The sequence below is a fragment of the Pelodiscus sinensis genome, chromosome 5, assembly GCF_049634645.1.
Source record: "Pelodiscus sinensis isolate JC-2024 chromosome 5, ASM4963464v1, whole genome shotgun sequence".
Lineage (NCBI taxonomy): Eukaryota > Metazoa > Chordata > Testudines > Trionychidae > Pelodiscus > Pelodiscus sinensis.
In genome coordinates, this window is record NC_134715.1 from 65,643,837 (window position 1) to 65,664,159 (window position 20,323).

General features: G+C 40.5%; 2 protein-coding genes across 7 annotated transcripts in view; one reads left to right on the plus strand and one right to left on the minus strand.

Annotated features, from left to right (window-relative positions):
- PALLD (palladin, cytoskeletal associated protein) overlaps positions 1 to 20,323 on the plus strand; it is a 324,324-nt gene that overhangs the window by 259,322 nt on the left and 44,679 nt on the right. For all 5 annotated transcript variants that reach the window (XM_075931128.1, XM_075931129.1, XM_014574906.3 and 2 more), the window contains one exon: positions 9,696 to 10,376. In XM_075931128.1, coding sequence (XP_075787243.1) covers positions 9,696 to 10,376 — 681 coding nt within the window. The remainder of the gene's footprint in view (positions 1 to 9,695; positions 10,377 to 20,323) is intronic.
- CBR4 (carbonyl reductase 4) overlaps positions 1 to 20,323 on the minus strand; it is a 169,949-nt gene that overhangs the window by 43,530 nt on the left and 106,096 nt on the right. The window contains exon 7 of one of the 2 annotated variants that reach the window (XM_075931140.1): positions 10,897 to 12,102. The exons of the other annotated variant lie outside the window; for it this stretch is intronic. Coding sequence (XP_075787255.1) covers positions 11,987 to 12,102 — 116 coding nt within the window. The 3' untranslated portion in view covers positions 10,897 to 11,986. Of the gene's footprint in view, positions 1 to 10,896; positions 12,103 to 20,323 lie in introns of those variants that run through there. 2 annotated transcript variants of the gene reach the window in all.

A 20,323-nucleotide genomic window follows, 5' to 3' on the forward strand; every position in this document is an offset into this window, starting at 1 on the left:
AATGTAAAAGGAATAAATACCCATCACTGACATGTCATGCAGACACAAGAACTAGTTGAGTTAAAATTAAAAGTTGTTCACATAAATGTAATTAAAAATTGTAAGAAAGTAAAATACCAAAAGGACAACAGTTAATGTCAGTTCTATGAATCCCAATGTTTTCGGGCATGAAGTCGAGAGCTTGTTAAAGTCTTGAAAGTTCATTTCTAATTCTTGTTTTCTCTTTCCTTTCATTCTTTTCTAAAACTAAATATGTACTTTCTATAGAGTCATTTTTATATTTATAAAAGGAGTCTCTTAAGAGTGATATGGATTGGAACTACAGGGCATGATTTTAAAATGGTTCTGGCATTCAACATAAATAAGATGACATTCTCACAAAAAGAAAACCTCAATCACATACAGTTGGTATAAATTATTCATTTTTAACTTTAATTTCATTTTCAGTGGTTTGTTTGTTATTTTTGGAGAATGTTTCTGATGTTAAAAAAAATCTAACTTATCAGCTGATCAAAATTCCCCAGATATCTAATGTTTGCAGTGTTATCATGGCCACACTACTCCCAAGTTATGAGAGACCAAATGGGTGAGGTAACATCTTGTAAGGGACCAATTTCTGTTGATAAGAAAGACAAGCTTTCGAGCTACACAGAGTTCTTCAGGTCTGGGAAAAATAAGACCAACTTGGACATTAATTCATAACTTTGCAAGAAACTTAAAATCAAGGATGGAAAACCTATGTTCCACAAGTTGGATCCTATGTTTAACAGTCTATTTCACCTTGTACACGTGACATTGTGGTTATCTTTCTCAGATCTGAAGAAGAGATGTAACTTAAAAGCTTGTTCTTTTTACCAGCAAAAGCTGATCCAGTTAAAGATATTTCCTCAGCTACCTTGTCGCTACCAAATATCTGAGATTAAGTCTGTGTCTATACTAGCACTTTTCTTGGTATAATTTGTCTCCCGGGGATCTGAAGAACCACCCCTCTGAGCAATATAAATTACACCAACAGAAGTAATGTCCACACCTGAGGCATTCTCCTGCCAACAGTTACTGGTGTGCCATTGTAAGCTCACTAATTAATGTAGGCATGGCCTCACAAGACAGTAACCCTCAGCAAATAAAGATGCATCAGAACCTCTTTGATTGCTGGGTATACTGGCAGGCTGATAAAATAATGAGTTATAGATCTTTCTCACAAGGCCTGGAACTAGATTAGATTAGATTAATCACAGATATTTGTTCTCTTTAAATTATCATTTAGCTGAGATGCAAACTTACAGTTACTGTGTATATGCCATTGATCAAAACTGCTTAAATCTCTGCAGCAATATTAATTCAGATTCTTCTTCTTAAAGATAAAGTCATTGAAATTGAGATAATCAACTAGTTTAATTATCTGAACACCTTAGGGTTCCCAGGCATCTGGTTTTCAACCCAAACGCCTGGTCAAAAAGGGACCTGGCAGCTCTGCACAGCACCGCTGACCAAGCTATTAAAAGTCTGGTCAGTGGCACAGCGGTGCTAAGGTAGGCTCCCTGTAGCTCCTGGAAGCGGCTGGCATATCCAGCTCCTGGGCACAGAGGCGGCCACAGGGGTTCTATGTACTGCCCCCACCTCGAGCACTGGCTCTGCCGCTCCCATTGGCTGAGAATTACAGGTGGTAGGAACTGCAGGAATGACCCCTGTGGGCGTGGACAGCCACTGCCACCCTGACTATGAGTTGGACATGGCTGTCACTTCCCAGAGCCGTGCAGAGACAAGGCAGGCACGGAGCGTGCTTCATCCCCACTGCACCACCAAAAAGGAGTAATCTGAGGTAAGCAATGCCCAGCTGGAGTCCACACCTCACAGTCTCCTGCACCTCAACCCCATGACCCAGACATGAGCCCCCCCTGCACTCCAAACCCTTCATCCCCGCCTACCCCCCAATCTTCTGGTCCAACATGCTAAGCCTCTTTCTGCACTCCAAACTCTTCAGCCCCACCCCAGAGTTGATACTCCCTCACAGAGCCCTCTTCCCCTCCTGCATCCCTACCACACCCTAATCCCCTGCTTCAGCTGAAAGTGAGTGTGGGGGGGGAGAGCAAGTGACCGAGGGAGTAGAGATAGTGGAAGTGGGAGGAATGGGACAAGAGTGCTCAGTTTTGTGCAGTTAGAAAGTTGGCTAAATGTAATCTGGTAAATTCTGGGTGTCTCTTTTGGCAAAGCAGTATATAATTTTAATGAATTCATTATGAATCATAATAAAAATTGCCCCCACAAAATCTATATAAATTGGATGGCACTATAGCATTTAGATAATTTGTTCACTATACGCAGATATTAGGTTATTTTAGTTTTAAAAAAATAGCCATCTTTTGCCTGTCTTGTAAAAAGGTATGGTCTTACACTAATGCCGTTTTTAAAAGCTCTAATTCTGGATTTAAAGAAAAGAAATCTCTGAAGACTTCAAGAAATCTTCAAGAAGACTTTGAAGAAAGGAGTTTCATGCTTACTGTTCCTGAAGATAAAATCCCGTGGACTTAACACTAGACAGTCTTTAGTTGTCCTGTACTATAATAGATGTAAAAGATGCAGAAGACTTATTGGCCCATTTTTGTAGTAATGCAGGATTCTGTAATATTTTGTCCAATCAAGTTGTTAAGTTAAAAATGGTGCTTTTACCCTTAACGGTGCCTCATCTGTCCATAACATACGTTTCTCCCCTAAATAGTATCACTTAATGCCCTTCTGCTCGGTTCTTTACCTTATATGGCTGTCATAAGGGATTCATAGAAGTGCTTTTGTGACACACTTGAATTACCAGACAGCAATGTAGGCTGCCACATTCAATTTTCTGATTGTAGCCCCAGTAAGGACATTAAGTTCAGTTTTACTAGTAAAGCTGTATTGTATCTTCGACTTGTTAAACAATGAATGCACACAGAAGCACAGTTTCCTCTCTTTCTGAACCCCGGCTGACTTTGTTATCTTACTGGTACATGTTTTGAAAAATGTCCTTTCAGTGTTAGAAAGATATGGAAAATGGTTCCTGTCTGAGAGAATTGTGTGGCAACATCGTATGTCTCAACAAGTACTGGCAATATGACTATTGGTGGTTTCCTTATAATTGAAATTAACTTGATGCTATTTGACAACTAATCAAACAAAAATGGAAAATGGGCCCTAGTACAACTCCTGTTTTTTAGGATAAGTTGGGAACGGACTTAAGAGTCAAACCAGAGAGTTCACAGAAATACTGCAACTATGCAGATGTTTTACATTTGTTGTCTTGTTGTCTGAGTTTTTGTCTAATGAAGACTCAAGTTATTTTCCAAGTACCCTGTATTACAGTGTATTCTATTAATAGTAGAACATTTTAGGTTCCTTTTGAGTAGATTCTTTACATAAACCCTTTCTGTTTCTCTCTCTTGACTGAGGTAGTTGTTTGTTTATAAACTATTATCCAATTAATATAGCGTCCACGGAAAGTATTGTTCAATTGCATTTCAAGATAGTTACCAGCAGTTTTATGTATTGAAGAGCCAGAGGTTGATATGGCAAAACAAATCTGGAAAGTTTCAGTTGTGGGGCTTATTCCTAGTTGACCAGAATAAGGACCAAATTTGACCCTCACTTACATCCATATATAGGTTGGATCTTCCTGGTGCAGCACCCTCGGGAACTGACTGGTCCTGGATGAAGGATTTTTCCAGACCAGGGAAGGTCTTCCTGTCTCCCCTGCCACTGTTCCCTCCCCAGTCCTGGTGTGGCTACTGGCCAGAGGCTGGCTGGCTCCCCCCATCTACTGCCTTCCGCATGCTGGTCTCCTGGCCTCACCAGGCAGCCTTCTGGACCCACAGTACTTCTGGCCAACAGCTCTCCACTGGGACTCTCTGGTTCTGCAACATCCAGGCTGGACCATGGATTTTGCCACTCCAGAGTGTTCTGGTTTAATAGAGGTTCAACCTGTATCATCATTGAAGTCTGTGTAAGTTAAGACAAAATGTATCCCTCAATGTTTTCATTTTAGCATATGCATCACTTCTGAACTTTCACTGACCATTTCAAGGCTACATGGATAGGAGCCTTTCTAGGGAAACTAAACAGGCTGTGATTGTTTCTTGGAATACAGCTATCAGTCAGCATCAAGAGGCTTGGTGCTTCAGCATAAAAATGTTTACACTAACGTAGTCTGAGGGCTCTGATTGCATTGAACACAATCCAGTTTTGGAAATACTGAAACTTCGTTTTAAATCTTTCCCTTTCTTTTTTCAAAATGTGAAAATATTAATTTACTATCTGCAGTGTAATTGGTTGCAGTCCTGCTTGCCACAGCTGTTAACTCATACAGCCTCAGTGGAAGGGTAGTTTTTCCATTTTTAAAAATTGAGGTATTTCATCATTGATAAAACTCATTAAAACGTTTACAGGTTTTCTTCTTCGGGTAGTTACTACCCCAGAGAGGTACCTGACAACTGAGTGAGCTGCTCCGTTTGGAAAGTAAAGAGCAAATAACTGGAGTGTTCCTGTTCTGCCCTGTTAGAAACAAAGCACCAGGCAGGGGGAGGCCTGGAGAGATTGCTGTGCTGCTTTGCATTCCTCAGCATGAAGAGCTCTCAGAGCTACAAGGGAATCCCAAGAAGCTCAGGGGTCAGCTCTGCCTTCCCACAATTCTGCGCTGTGGGATGCATTGCTTTGCTCTATCTGTTGACAGAATGCTAGCATTGTGGCCATAAACTGTTGACAGTGGGAGGCAGAAAAAACCAGTTTGACGGGTTTTCTCTCTTGGTGACTTTTGCATGTTGAGAGCACTTTTGTCACCAAACCTTCCGAGTGTAGAAATAGCTTAAGATCTATACAGCAGACGCTAGCTCCTATAGAATAGAACATTAGTTTATATTTGCTATATAGAAGAGTTATAACATTAATCCACCATGTCTACAGTAAATTAGTAAAAAGTAAGTATTGTGGGAAGGGAGGTTAGTAATTATACACATTCACATTAAGGACTGAATAACCTTTATAATGTATTGAAGATTTCCCCTATTGTTAATAAGACTTGTGCCCTTGTTCATATGAATATATGACTACTCATTTTTACAGTGGGAATCTGTGTGTGTATAAATAAGTGGTTTTTTTCTATGACCTATAGGTCTTGTTTTTTTCATGTTATCTTTAACTCTGTTATCATAGCTGTTAGAGCATAGGCAGAGATCTATACACGTGCAAATCTATAGCAAGAATGTCCAACATTAGGCAGGAAATAACTGACAAATATCAGATTAAAACTGTTGAAATTCCTTTGTAAATGGTCATGTCTGAGTTCAAATAACTTGATGGATCTCCATTTCCCCTCCACCTCCAATGTGATTATTTCATAGTTACTTCTGTTTTTTTCCCCAGTTTTTGTAAAGGTTAGTTCAAATTTCAGATAAACCTCAAATAAGTAATCAAAAATAAGAATGTGAAAATGTTATGGGATTTTTTTCACTGTTTTTAAAGAAGATACAAAATAAATATGACAGGAGCTATGAATGTGTGCTTGTCTATCACCCTTTAATTGGCAGAGACAAAGCCATATTGTTGTAACTTAATTGGGGGGGGGTTCGAGTCCCTGAATTTTTTCTTTATCTCCATAGTTACTTACTATTTATGCTAATAATGAAAGAAATACTGGTACAGATTGGCCATGGGGGGAGTATTTTTAACTACTGTGTCTAGATTTGCTATGAGCAGATGATGTGGTGCAACAGTGTTAAATCCCAGTGCCCCTCTCCACCCTCACAGTCCCAACATCATTACCACCAGTGTAATAGCAATAATGGGAATTTTTTTTTTAAAATGCTGGATCACGGTGACATTGCAGTTGGATGCATTTAGCACTAGAAAAATTAGTATCTTACAATGACAGAATAGCTGCAAAGATGCATAAAACATTTTTACCATTATGACACGAAAACCTGCTCAGAGTAGGGGCTTGCTTTACTCAAATCCAGCTTTTCATGACACTCTGGATTTAAAGCCTACTCATGGGCTACACTTCCATGATTACTAACACTGATACAGCTGCATCATTTAGCAGCAGTTCTAAAACAGATAGTAATTAGAATTGATAAGATCCTAAATGGTTACTGCTATGTTATGCCACTGTTTGAAACAAGAACACATGGCTATCATGTAAAACAGAAAAGTCTCAACATAGTACAGTATACCTTTTGTTATGGCTCATGCTGGATGAAAGTCTCTGTGTCTGAGTGTGTTAAACTTCTATACCTGGCATAACATATATTTCATTAACTTTTTTGACCTCACTATAATACAGAAAAAGGATGAGCAAAGAGGTAAAATTGTTATGAAAGTAAAAATACATTTTTAACACCTCTCTGGTCATTAGACAATGTGCCCAAGAACAGTTAAAATAAAGGCACAATTCGGAAGGGACAAACTTAAAGAAAACTACCAGTTAAAATGTTTTTTAACTTATCTAGACAAGATGGTTCTGATATTGCTGCTGGACTTCTGCCATTGATCAGATAACCACATGGGCTAAAAAGAAAGCCTCAGTGAAAAGTAGCTCAAGCAGTACTTCTTTCAGGGTAAGGGACATTAAAGCATGCAATAAAAAACTAAAGGTCAGCCTTAACCCAATACTAACATCAAAGCAATCTGAACTCAGGAGGATTTGGAAATGTATGATCAACATTCAAAAATGAATAAAAGATTCAGAAATCTGTAGTGAATAATTCAAAATGTTTCACCCAAGTAAGCAAAAAAAGTGGTGATAAAGAGCTAATCTGCTACTGATGAATAAAGTTATGTATTGTAGGTAGGGGGGTAGCTCTCATTTCTAGACCAAGCTATCTATGTGATATGGTTTAACAAAATAGATCCTTCAAAACATTGGCTTTTTTTAGTACTGTATCTCAAGATACCTTGTGTGTGATTAATCTTAAACTTCTGTCCCCATCATTATAGTCAGTCTCCTTTTCTATATACCACATGTGAAATTTCAGGCAGAAAATATTTTCAGAGTACTTTGGGGAGCAGTGGTATCAAAATGAATCTTACAATGGAAAGTAGGTTACAAATATAACTATGACATCATGATCCTTTATAATACTACAAGTATGCATGCATTATGATGTTTGTCATACATACATACTCCATATATTCAGTAGATTCTAAACTAAAATCTATGGTTAAATAGTGATCTAATTTATATGATAAATGACACACTGTGTATAATACTGTAAAGTATTTCTATGTGAAATATACTGAAAAGGTGCATGTGCACATAAAACCACAAAAACATCTGGAGTTTTGAGACAGTTACAGTTCTCAGTTGCAACAAGAGAATTGTTGAGCTAGTAAGATAGATGAGTTTTAGAATAAAGACCACACACAGCAAAGTTTGATCTCTGCTTTGATAGGGGCCTTTTTGAGGTTTTAGTCCTGCTAAAGCAAAAGGGCTTTTACAGGAGATTTTTAGTCCTGCTAAAGCAGAAGGGCTTTTACAGCAGATTTTCAGAATACTTAATGGTCCTTAGTCTCAAGATTTTTTGTTATACAAGTGCATATTGAAGGAGAAATGTATAAGAAAGCAGCAATGTGTAAGTGGTCATTCAAGCAATTGTACAATTAGCAAAAATTGTACAGGATCTGATTGTCATCAGTGTCGTGAGTCTGTAGTGCCTATCGACTTCATTGGGAGTTCTGGGTGCTCGCCCTTCTGAATGTCAGACCTACCGGCTTTACAGTTATGTGAATGTATATTTATTGTAAATAAGCCAATCTCCAATTAATGTGATACTGTGGTTCCAATCAGCAGAGCCCTAGAGCTGTATTCAGTTCCTCAGCTGCCTTCTGGTATGGTAGGGTTATGAAGCTTGGTTAAGAATAAAAGTTATAAAGAGTACAGATACATTATCAACTGTCAGTGGAAAAGCAGGAGCTTAAATTTGTGGTTTCCTGGTATACTGCTTAGTTCACCTTTTCCTAGGGTGTAGAAAATTGTAGGGGGAAGTCTTATTTACTCTCTCACAAATGTGTGGGCATGCTCGACAGCTGTCAAATGTACGTCACTTCACAGGAATGGCACATGATTAACAACAGGCACAAGCTAGGGCATTTAGATGTCTAGCAACCTGATTGTGGCTGCAGTTGCTTAGCTATTTGAATACTATGATAGAATTGAGTCCAGGTTTTGTTTTTTTTTTAAAGTGACCTTCTCTTGCAACTAGTATCTTAAGTTCAAATATGAATGACCCACTGTGCACCCAAATAAAAATAACACATTTTTAAAAATTCAAAAGGGTTTTAACTTCTATTGTGGTGTAAGCTGAAAATAAGAATACTGAGAAGATCACAAAAAGGACTTGGCTTGCAGTATTTCTAGGTCTGATGAAATGGTGAACTATGTGAAATCTGCCATCTCCAGACCAAAAAGGTTTGAATCAGTTGGGAAAAGCTTTAAATAAGTGTCCAAACCAAATCACCCAACTTCATTGAAGTTTTTCATCCCAGCAGAAATTCATGGCTTTATTAATTATTCAACATCTTTATTAATGACCTGGATGAGGGCTGAATTGAACCCTCAGCAAGTTCACAGATGACACTAAGTTGGGGGAGGGGTAGATACACTGGAGGGTAGGGATAAGGTCCCGAGCGACCTAGATAAATTGGAGGACTGGGCCAAAAGAAACTTGTTGAGAGTCCTGCACTTGGAACGGAAGACTCCCAAGCACTGTTACAAGCTGGAGACTGACTGGCTAAGCAGCAGTTTAGGAGAAAAGGACCTGTGTATTAGAGTGGATGAGAAGCTGGATATAAGTCAGCAGTGTGCACTTGTAGCCAAGAAGACTCATGGCATAATAGGGTGCATTAGGAGGAGAATTGCCAGCAAATCTAGAGAAGTGATTATTCCCCTTTATTTGGCACTGGTGAAACCATATCTGGAGAATTGTATCCAATTCTGCCCCCTCTCCCACTCACTACAAAAAGGATGTGGACACATTGGAGAAAGTCCAGTGGAGGGAAACAAAAATGATTAGGGGGCTGGAGCATATGACTTGCAAGGAGTGGCTGAGGGATTTGGGCTTGTTTAGTCTTCAGGAGAGAAGAGAGGGGATTTGAGAGCAGCCTTTAACTACTTGAAGGGAGGTCCCAAAGAGAATGAAGAAAGGCTGTTCTTGGTAGTGACAGATGGCAGAAAAAGGAGCAATAGTCTTACATTGCAGTGGGGGAGGTCCAGGTTGGATATTAGGGAAAAACTATTTTACTAAGAGGATGGTGAAGCAGTGGAATGGGTTACCTAGGGAGTTGGTGGAATCTCCATCCCTAGAGGTTTTTAAGTCTCAGGTTGAGAAGCCCTGGCTGAGATAATTTAGTTGGTATTGGTCCTGATTTTAGCAGGAGGTAGAACTCTGGTGACCTCCAGGTGTCTCTTCCAGCCCTATGATTCTATGAGAGCTTACAAATGGTCCTTTAGTTACAAATAAATGTTGTGGCAGTTTAGTATCTAATGTGTGTTCTATCAGTGACCTTGTTGGCAATGGAATTGTCTTTGATATGCAAATAGCTCTGATTCCCTTTAGCTTCTAAAAGTCCAGAAGACAAAATAGTGTCTAGATAATGAATATGTCTCTTTATTTTAATCCTCTCCTCTTCCATCACTACCCCTCTGATTAACTTTCTTTCTTCTCATGCAGGGACCCATTAAAATTACAACAACTACAGAACCAAATTCGTCTGGAACAAGAAAGTGGTCATCGGCACCATCACCACCAGCAACATCAAAACCCTCCCCCATCTCCTCCTTTTCCTCCTCCCCCTTCTTTCCAGGAGCTGGTGTCCAGCCAGTCTCCTGTACAAATGAGCATTCTCAACTCCCACACTTCCCCCACCATGCAGCCATCCAGCACTTTCAATTATGCCCGGCCTAAACAGTTCATTGCTGCTCAGAACATCAGCCCTGCATCAGGTTATGTAACTCCTTCATCTGGATCTTCTACATCTAGCCTTCCATCCCCTATGTCGCCAACTGCCTCCCAGAAACAATTTGGCAGAGCACCTGTTCCACCTTTCTCCCAGCCGTTTGCTCCAGAAGGGGAGTACATGTGGTCTCCTTCTTCCTCTTCTCCCCCTCCCCCACCTCCACCAGTGTTTAGCCCAACTGCAACATTTTCAGTTTCTGATTCCTTCCCACTTCCCCCACCCCCTCCTCCTCTTCTCCCTTCCTCAGTTCCCTCACCTTCCCACAGTCTCTCTCCAACTGCTAGATTCTCTACCTCCAATCAGTCACCAGCAGCATTCCTCAGCTCCATGTTACCATCCCAGCCACCTCCTGTATCTGTCAATGCACTAGGACTTCCAAAAGGTGTTATGCCTCCGTAAGTATAAACAGCTGATCAACAATTTACATTTACTGCTATTGTTTATTTAATTATATTGCTTCTTCATTTTTATAGCTTTTTGAGCTCTCTGCACTCTGGCTAACTGAAGGAGTGGGGAAATGTGTTGAATCAGTAGAAGGAATTACAAGGAAATGTTTCTTTGGCCTAAAGTTTTGTGATCACTTTTATAAGGTGATAGTTGGTCTCTGATTCTGGTGACTTTTTGTCCATGAGTGAATGTCAAGGAAGTTGTCATTGATGAGAAATCTCATGATGTATGCTGCTTATGGAACAAACCTGCACAGATGGAAAACGAAGGGGTCACAATGGCCTACTGATGCTTGGTTTATCTTTTTTTTTTTTTTTTCTGTGGGTGCGTGGGAAGATAGGATGTGGTCCTGGGATTTGGAAGAACTGTGTTTATTTGTGTGTGTGTGTGTGTGTGTGTGTGTGTGTGTGTGTGTGTGTATATATATATATATATATATATATATATATATAAGAGGTAGGAGGGGGCACATGCTACACATATTTGCTTTCCCTTTTGTCTCCCTGCAAGGCTTAAAATATTGTTCTGGTGCATGCCAAAAGCCCAGTGTAGTTCAGTTTGGCTTTCCATTGGCACTAGATTCTCATTCCATTGTTGGAGAATAAAGAGAGAGGCTGAAGAACAAAAATTAGAATAGCTTAGTACATTTATAAGTGTAAAGGCTTTCTAAACATGTCCGCAATATCAAGATGACTTGATCAGCTGTAGATTGGGTGCAATAGGAACTTTTGTTGTTTCATTACAAGGCATGTGATGGAAGAAAAGGGAGACATAAAATGGTACCAGATTCAAGTAAAGTGTTTTGTTTTGTTTTTTTAAAGTGTTCATCTGAATTTACATCTCATGATTCATTATGATATTTGGCTACAAAATAAACAGACCTACGGAGAAAATGAATACAAGCTGAACCTCTTTAGTTCAGTACTTCCTGGTCCAGCAACATCCATGGTCTGGCATTTTAGTTAGCCGGATCTGCTTATTGTGTGTGGTCAAGTTTCCTGCAGTCCCATAAAGTTTGTTTACAGCTGCCAGTCCTGGCTCTCAGTGTTCTGTGCTGTTGTTATTTAGCTCTGATTTAACCTAAATGTCTTCTAAGAGCCCTACAAGCAGTGGAAGTGTTGGCAGTGCTGCTAAACGTCAGCATGGATTTTATGCTTCAGCTACTTACTTCCTTGTGCCAATACAATAAAATTTTGTAAGAACACTAACACTCCGGTGTTATAAAGCTGATAAGTCTTGGCTATGCATAGGCTTTTATGGGGTATACCAGTACAGTCATACATTATTAAGAAGCATTGCAAGCGTTGTTGCATATATTTGCCTTCAATGAAACCCACTCGCTACAATATTGACCTCCCGTGGCTTGACAAATTCTCTGGATTGGCACTCAACAAGTCCTGAGACTGCCAGACTATAGAGGTTCAACCTGTAGTTTCATTCACTCTTGGTTTTGTTTGCCTCTTGTCTCCTCCTTCCATTGACTCCAATCCTATAATGGTAGTATTTGTTCAGAGACAGGTTGACAGGTACATGCAGCTCTGAAATAGGTACTTTTTCTTTAATGTAGCCCACAAAGGTCCCAATCTGTCACTGGTTTTACCAAAACACGGTATAGCTGTTTGCATGTAACCGCCTGTGGTACTTTTGAAAAAATTCTGTCAGCCACGAATTTGTCTGTAATGTAAACAAAGCATTTTAATTATAACATTTAGTTATGTTAAAAGATCTATTACATAATTAAAATTCAACTTGTTCTGTCTCCTTAATTTTTAGTTTTAATTTTCTTTTTCTACCACATTTCTTCTTTCCTTCTACTGCATATTATCACATCCTCCCTTAGTCTTTTTCTGCTTCCTTTTTGTCTTGCTTAACAGTATTCTCGTTCCCTTCATCTCCTATCAATCTTGCCACTCTTTCCTATGTTTTTCCTTCCTTTCTTTTCCCCCAAGTTATTTCAGTCTCTTACCTAGTCTCGGACTTTTCATTTTTTTGTCTTCCCAAAACTTCTAATTTGTCTCATCCCATCTCACCACCTCTGTTTCCCCTGCACTCTTCCCTTCTTCTTTATCATCTCCTGTCCTTCTATAATCCCAGTTACTGTACTACAGGAGTGCCTTGTGGTCTCTGATATATTCATTCTCCCAACACCTTTGTAAGAAACGTCTCCCATTTTAAAGATGAAGAACTCAGCTAATAGAGAGAGAGGCTGAATGATTTGCCCAACGTCACACAAGAAGTTGTCTGACGCTACAGCAATTGTCTCAAAGGGGTAGTAGCCATGTTAGTCTGTAACTTAAAGATGAGTAGTCCTGTGGCACTTTAGAGCAGTGGTCTCCAACCTTTTTAAGCACGAGATCACTTTTTGAATTTAAGTGCAATCCAAGATCTCCCTCAAGTATAAATAACCTTGCCCCGCCTCCCTCCTGCCCCTTCTCTGAGGCCCCGCCCCTGCTCACTCCATCCACCCTCTCTTGCCCATCCTCATTGACTTGGGGCAGAAGGTTGGGGCACAGGCTCTGGTCTTGGATTAAGTACCTGGAGTGTGAGAGGGGCTCTGAGCCGCTCTTGGGGCAGGCAGTTGGGATGCCGGAGGGCAGGTTCTAGGTGGGTGTTTGGATGCAGGCTTGCCTGGGGCTAGGGCGGGAGCTTGGAGTGCAGGAGGGGGTTCATGACTGGGGTAGGAGTTTGGGGTGTGGGCTCCGGCTGGGCCCTGCTTACCTCAGGTGGCTCGTGAGGTGTGGTGCAGTGGGGTTAAGGCAGGCTCACCCCTGCCCTGGCCCTGCAGCACTCCCAAAAGCAGCCAACAACTCCCTCTCAAGTCTTGTTGTGCCCCCTCTCTGCTCTGTGGAGATAGGATACGAAGGGGGAGCAGAAGCATCTTGTCATCACCGCCCTCCTCTCCCTCCCCTGCCCTACACAGCAAGGAGGAGGCTTGGGAGAGAGGAGAACTCCAAAGCAAAGGGCAGGAGATGAGCAGCAGTGGGGGGAGGGTCAGCTGAAGTGCTGGCCCTTGATAGCCTCTTGGCCAAACCAATCGGGACTACCTGTCAAAGACTCCAACATCTACTGGTAGATCCTGATCTACGGGTTGGTAACCCCTGCGTTAGAGACTTTATATATTTAGAGAGAGAGAGAGAGAATCATGAGCTTACTTCTTCCAATGAGATGATATTGAATGGAAGAAAAAAGGGGACCCTCAGAATAAACAAACCCAAATAAATAAACCCTTTTTTCTCCATTCAAGATCATCTCATCTGAAGAAATGGGTTTTACCCACAAAAGCTCATGGTACTACAACAGTTGAACCATCTCTCCTATCTCTTTTCTTCCCGTTCTTCACTTTTTTTTCTGCTGTCCCCCTCTACTCATTGCAGTACTGCATGGATCTCCATACACAGAGCCAGTTAGTAATATAGATGAGGCTAGACTGAACAAAATTAACTGAATGCATCCACTCCAGGGATGTCAGAGCAGCATAAGTTAGTTAGCTCTGCAACCTATAAAAAGGATGATAAACAGCCCAATCCCAGCCTGTACTCCTTCCATTGCCTGCTCGTGATGTCCACTGATTCTGAAAGGAAGACACTGTTTCTTTGGTAACACAGTGAAGTGTGATCATCTGAGTGCTAAACTTAGAGCCAGATACTTGTAATTTCAATTCTGACATACATCAGGAGCAAGTACTTTAATTTCTTGTCTTCATTTCCCAATCTACTAAATGTGATTACAAATGATGTTTTACAGGTTGCTGAAAATGAACTAGTCACAATGTGGAATGTATTCTGTAGATGAAAATCAATGAGCAATATCTTTATCAACACTGGAGTGTCCAGTATAAACTCAGGTCTAGCTCATTACAATAAGTAATTTTTCCCTTTAGGCATGCTCACCTTCGTATTACTGTTGGAAGTGGGCCACATCCACCCTGATTCAATTAGCCTCAATAATACTGATGTAACACTCCCATCTCTGTACGTATGTATATATCCCTGGCACTTGTATTTTTCACTTCATACATCCAACAAAATGAACTGCAGCCTATGAAAGCTGATACCCTAATAAATGTGTTAGTCTTTAAGGTGCCATTGGGCTCCTTGTTGTTTTAGCTTTAAAATAGAATTTTACTACCGTTAGCTTTAGTGGAAGTGAGATCCTTTATTTGATTTGATTTGATTTTTTTAATGCTTTACATTAGCTACCTTTCTTATCCAAGTACTTTTACTAGGGAGAGAACATTCCTGCAAAAATGTCATGGTCACTTTCAATCAATGCCACCTTCTCTCTCTCTCTCTCTCTCTCTCTCTCTCTCTCTCTCATTTTTATTGCTGCTATTTCTTTGCCATTTTCCTAACGTACTTAAGAATCAGATATTCACAGCTCATGTTTTGTGTGTGTTATCTTCACATGATAATTTACATTCTTCTGTCCCTGTTCTAGCTTCCTGTGGCAGAGTGATCAAAGATCTGAAAAAAAAAAAAGTATAGCGAATCTTTGAACCACTTAGTCTTGTGTCAGAATCTGAAATATAACCTAAATTTGTCACACAGATGAGTTAGAATACTTATGGAAGACTTTTAAAAATTATACTCTTTGGTGGTCTGATTACAATGGTATTTATTGTATATTTTGTAGATTTCTTTGATGCTATGTGCATTTAAATGTAATGAAAAAATATATGAATCCAATTCAGATTCAGAACTGGCTGGATTATCTTGTTTTTCATCAAAAATGACTTTTTGGTTAAATTGAAATGTTCACAAATTTATTTCCACTTTTGCGAAGATCTTAGTATTGTTTTTAAAAATTGTAAATGAAAAGATTGAAAATTTTTGTTTCTTTTTGGTGGGTGAAATCCTACTTTCTCTTACTTTTTAGCATATTTTCCCCTATGGAAAAAAATTGTGAATGGGAAACATAAAAAACTGAAAGTGGGGTTTTTTCCTCACTAAAACAAAAAATTTATTTAAAAAAAAGTTTCAAATTCTTTATCTAACCAAAATATCATGAGAAATGTTGAAGGAAATGAGAAAAAAATATTTATTTTTAAAAATGTTCATGAAAGTATACTTACTTTTGTTTTGGACCTCTTCTATTCAAGATTCATGTAGCCCCTCACAACTCTGTTGCATAGTGTTCCTCCTTTCACAGCCACAAGTTAGCATGGAGCCTTCTCTCCATTTCCCCTAAACTGATTTGCTGTGCCAACTGGGTACAGATATGGTCCAGGGAAAAAGTAATGTGTTCAGGCCTTGGGGGGGGAGGGGGGGGGGGATGGGATGTACAGTTAGAGAGAGTGCTTAGTTTGTAATAAAAGAGATGTCAGGGCTCAAGCAATTAAAACAGAGGCAGCAAACCCAGAGGTACCGGGGTTACAAAGTGTCACGCCTAGAAAGAAGGGCTAGGGCTGAGCCTTAGAAAAAAGGATGGAAGTTTCCTGTAAAACGGAAGACAAGGCAAGCATGTGAAATAAAGTAGCCCACATAAGGTCAAAGTGTAAAAGGAGACATCCTGATTTCTTATGAGGATGATGTCAACATATAGCAACCACACCCTAGTTCCTGTTTGTTCTAGTTCAAAAAGGAATTAATTCACGGAAGGCCTGTGTTATGAAAGAGGTCACAAGATGATCACAGTGGTCACTTCTGGCCACACAAAACATGAATCTGAGAATGAATTATGTGGCATAGAAGGGAGGCGGGGCAAGGGTATTTGGTTTTGTACAGTTAGAAAATTGGCAACCCTAGAAATGGCAACATAGGAATTGGCAACCCCTGCACAACCAGTGGCACTTAAAGAACTGAAAAAGCTGGTGGGGGCAGCTTGGCCTGATGGACCCTTGGGACAAATCTGAGTGAATAGCATTGCAGTCTACCATGCATTGGCATTCTTTGTGGTAGAAATTGTTTCGTTTGTTTCTTTATTACTAATTTAATAAAGTATTAAACGAGGGCAGTGCTTAAAGTAGCAAAAGTAAATTTTTTTTCAACAGCAGTGGAATGATAATGTTTTCATATTTGCCCCCACCACCACCATCAGCCTGACTCTCCCTGAGTCTACCAGGGAGACTCTAGCCCTGCACTAGTTCAGCTCTCTGTTCCATGAAGCCCCAGTTCTTTCAAGTCTCTCCCTTCCCCTCCCCCTACTTTCCATTACATACAGTCCCAGCTCTTCTCCTAGTTCTATACTCCCACTTCCCACAGCTTGGCTCCTCTTCCAGACTTCTCCTCCTTCCAACTTGGCTCCCCTTCCCTCAGGCCACCAGTTGGACCACCTCATACTAGCAAATCATTAAATATTTATTTGCACACTTTTTACTGGGGAAAAAAAGTCAATTGAATAAAATATTTAGTACTGCCAGGGTACAATCACTAACACTTTCATGTAGTGAGTAAGGGACATAACGATCATTTTACTCAGCCATCAAATGCAATCATATGTGGGATGGAACACTTGGTTTTGCCACCGTGTAGTAACATTAGATTACGTGAAGATTGCTGTAGTCAATTAAAATTTCAGGGAGGAATTATGGGGTCTGAATAGTGTTTATTTCTGAGTTTGAATTTGGCCAGTACCTTATTGCTCATTCATTGTTCTTTGCGGGGGGGGGGGGTCTCTATTTTTCCTATTTAATCTAATGTACTCCACATATTATCAGATTTATTGGTTCAGCTCAGCCTTCAACAATGCGGAAGGTAACCCAGTTAACTTCAAAGGGAAATATGCATGTGAGAATCTAGAATTGTGCCCATTTTGTTTAGACAATATATGTAGACCAGAGTCTGTTTCATTAGTCATCACAACAAAAGTTTTATACTAATCCAGATATTTTTCTCGTTTGCAACCATGCAAGTCAGTAAGTTTGGATGGGTGTCACTGACAACAAAATATTGGCTTGCAGAGTGATTCTATAAATGCAAAATATAAACCACTAGAAAGAAAGCATAGGATTAGTTAAACAACGACAGATGGCATCCCTTTCAAAGTAGAATAAACATGTATTTTCAGTTATAAATATGTCCCTTTAAAAGGATCTTGTCTGTAGGCCATATCTAATTCCTTCCTTCCAGCAATTGCATTCTTCAGTTGCGTTGCCTAGGTCACTAACAGAGAAAAATATCATGATGCACAGAATTTTTAAAAGGACACGACTGTAGACTTGCATAGAAACAGCAAGTAGCAAATTAACTAAACTTTTAAACAAAAAAGAAAACATCACTTTGGAATGAAAACTGTTTACACTTTTGTAAAATTAACGTAAGCTGTATTTTTTCATTGCTGATGCTAAATTTAAATGCTGTTTCCATGTTCTTCAGCACTGTAAATCAAAGTTATGGAAATTATGGGGATAAGGAACAATGCAGGGAGAACTGTGCAATGTTTTTGCCTTTACTTAAGCCAAAGCAGCTGGTCTGCTCTTCCAGACTTACTCTGTACATTGAACTTTGCCTCAGTAACTACTGATATGCCAAATGTTTTGCTGACCTTCAGGTTCCCTGTGTCTGTCAGTGATGATGGTGAGCGTCACAAGGGACAGCCACTCATGTATGTGTTGTCACTGTAGAACACTCAGTCTCCTGTTTGAAGTACACCCCCCACTTTAGAACATAGTTGGTTGCTCTTCTATATAAATCTGGCATATATTTTCCTGGTGTTTCTGAATTATGTCAGTCATGGTTTACTCAATCTGAGTTTATAGTCAGCGTGGTTTATGCCAAAACATCAATGTGTTGGATGGGACTTCTCAAAGCCCCTTACTTAAAAATTCCACCACCAAATTGAGGGTAAAAGTTAAGGTGGTTTCTCTGCCCCTGCAGGAGCTATTCTCATCATCATAATGTTTATTTGTCCCTGCCAAACTTTTCTCTGGGGCTCATGAAAACATGTCTGAAGTGAAAGGCTTCTGCTATTGAAATGACCTGAATTTCAGCAAATGTCAGGATTGGCTGGTTTTGGTTTTTACATTTCCAGGTTGCACTCACAGGATTTGTCATAGGCCGAGAGAGGGAACTTTTATGGGAGCCTTTTGTTAAAATGACAGTTCATCATTCCATTAAATTAATGAGCCCCATTGTTCTTCTTTTGTACTATAGTAACACGTAGAGGCCGCCATGGAGATTGGAACCTGAGTGAGCTAGGCACTGCACAGAGAAAAAGAGCTCCTTTCCCAAAGATTTTACAATCCGAATAGACAAAACAAAAGGGGGGGAGGGAGGACAGAGTCATGGAGAAGTGAAGTAACTGTCCCATGGTCACATAGCAACTCAGTGGAAAGACCTGGAGTAGAATCAATGTTTCCTGACTCCTAACCCAATGACTTTTGCAATGGGCCACACTGCTCCTTATTGTTGAAAGCTTTCGGCCCTATTCTCCCTGCGTGCTTCATCTTGGGCTCCACGAGTAGTTCTCTAGGAAGCTAAGTCCTGTATGGCTATAAAGGATATGAGCAGATTCTGCTCAGTTGTGCTATGAGGCATACCTGGGAGGTCGACAAATGACTTTGATGTCGACCCCCGTGCGCCCAGACTACTGCGCTGAGCTGACAAACAGCTGATTGGCTCAGCGCGGCAGCCATGTAAATTTAAATGAAGCGGCGATTATTTAAATCGCCGCTTCATTTTCCTATGCCTGGTAGTCTAATCTACATGCCTCTGTCGCCAGAGGCATGTAGTCTAGACGTACCCAAAGAGTCTGCAAACGTATGTTCTAACCTGGTGGTCCCCAAACTTTTGGGGCTGCTGGGCGCCCGGGTGCGGGGCCACTCACGCGCTGGGCACAAGGGGGCAGGGCCGCGCCCGGGGGCGGGGCCACTCATACGCCACACTCCCAAGGCTGGCGCTGGCGCAGCTCCTGTGCCGCACGCCCAGGGGTGGGGCTGCCCATACGCTGCGCACCCGGGGCCGGAACAGCCCATGCGCTGCATGCCCAGTGCCGGCACCTCTCCTGTGCCACGTGCCCAGGGGCGGGGACGCCCATACACCGTGCGCCTGGGGCCGGCACAGCCCATGCACCACGCACTTGGGGGCAGGTCTGCCCATGTGCCGCGCGCCCAGGGCTGGCCCTGATCACTCAGCGGGCGCACAGAAATGGCCCGGCAGGTGCCATGGCGCCCGTGGGCACCACGTTGGGCACCACTGTCCTAACCACTTAGCTTTACATATGCATTTGAACGCTCAGTGTCACACTGTGTCTGAGTCACAATTATAAACCAAATGTTTGTATAAGGAATGCTGTAGGAAAAATGTTTGGCCAAAACTTTTTTTGCTGATTCAATTACACTGAAATGTTTTGTGAATTTATTGGTTTTGCCAAATTTTTCAAATCAAAAGAAATCCAAAGATATCAAACCATTTTGATATTTTGGTTTGAGATTTTTTTAAATTTCCTTTAATCAAACAAACAAACAAAACGCAGGCAGAAACTTTTTAAATGGTTAAAAGTTCAAATAAAATGTATTTTGACTGAACAATATGTTTCATTCAGCTCCAAATTAAGCCTTTTTACTTTTTATACTCTAAGATTTAAAATATATAATTTTCAGTTTGACCCAAATTAAATGTAGTGTTGCTTTTTTGGGGGGGGTGGGGAAGAGGATTGTATTTATTTTTGTTGTTTTTATTCACTGGCAATTAAAAACAAAATATCATTATTCTGAGATGTGAATTACTTTACTTGTGAGTTTCTCAAGGGTAAATGAAGTACAGACCAAGAACTTTACATCAAAGGGAAAAACACTCAGGGTTGGTGCAGTAGCCAAAAACCTGACCTCCTGCATCTTGACCCTGGTTTCATCTGGAAAGCTTTATTTTCCAGATGCGTTTTATCTGTTTCTTTTTCCAAATGATTGCTGCATATGCAAAACATTTAAAAATGACCAGTGACGGTTAGCCTAATCTAA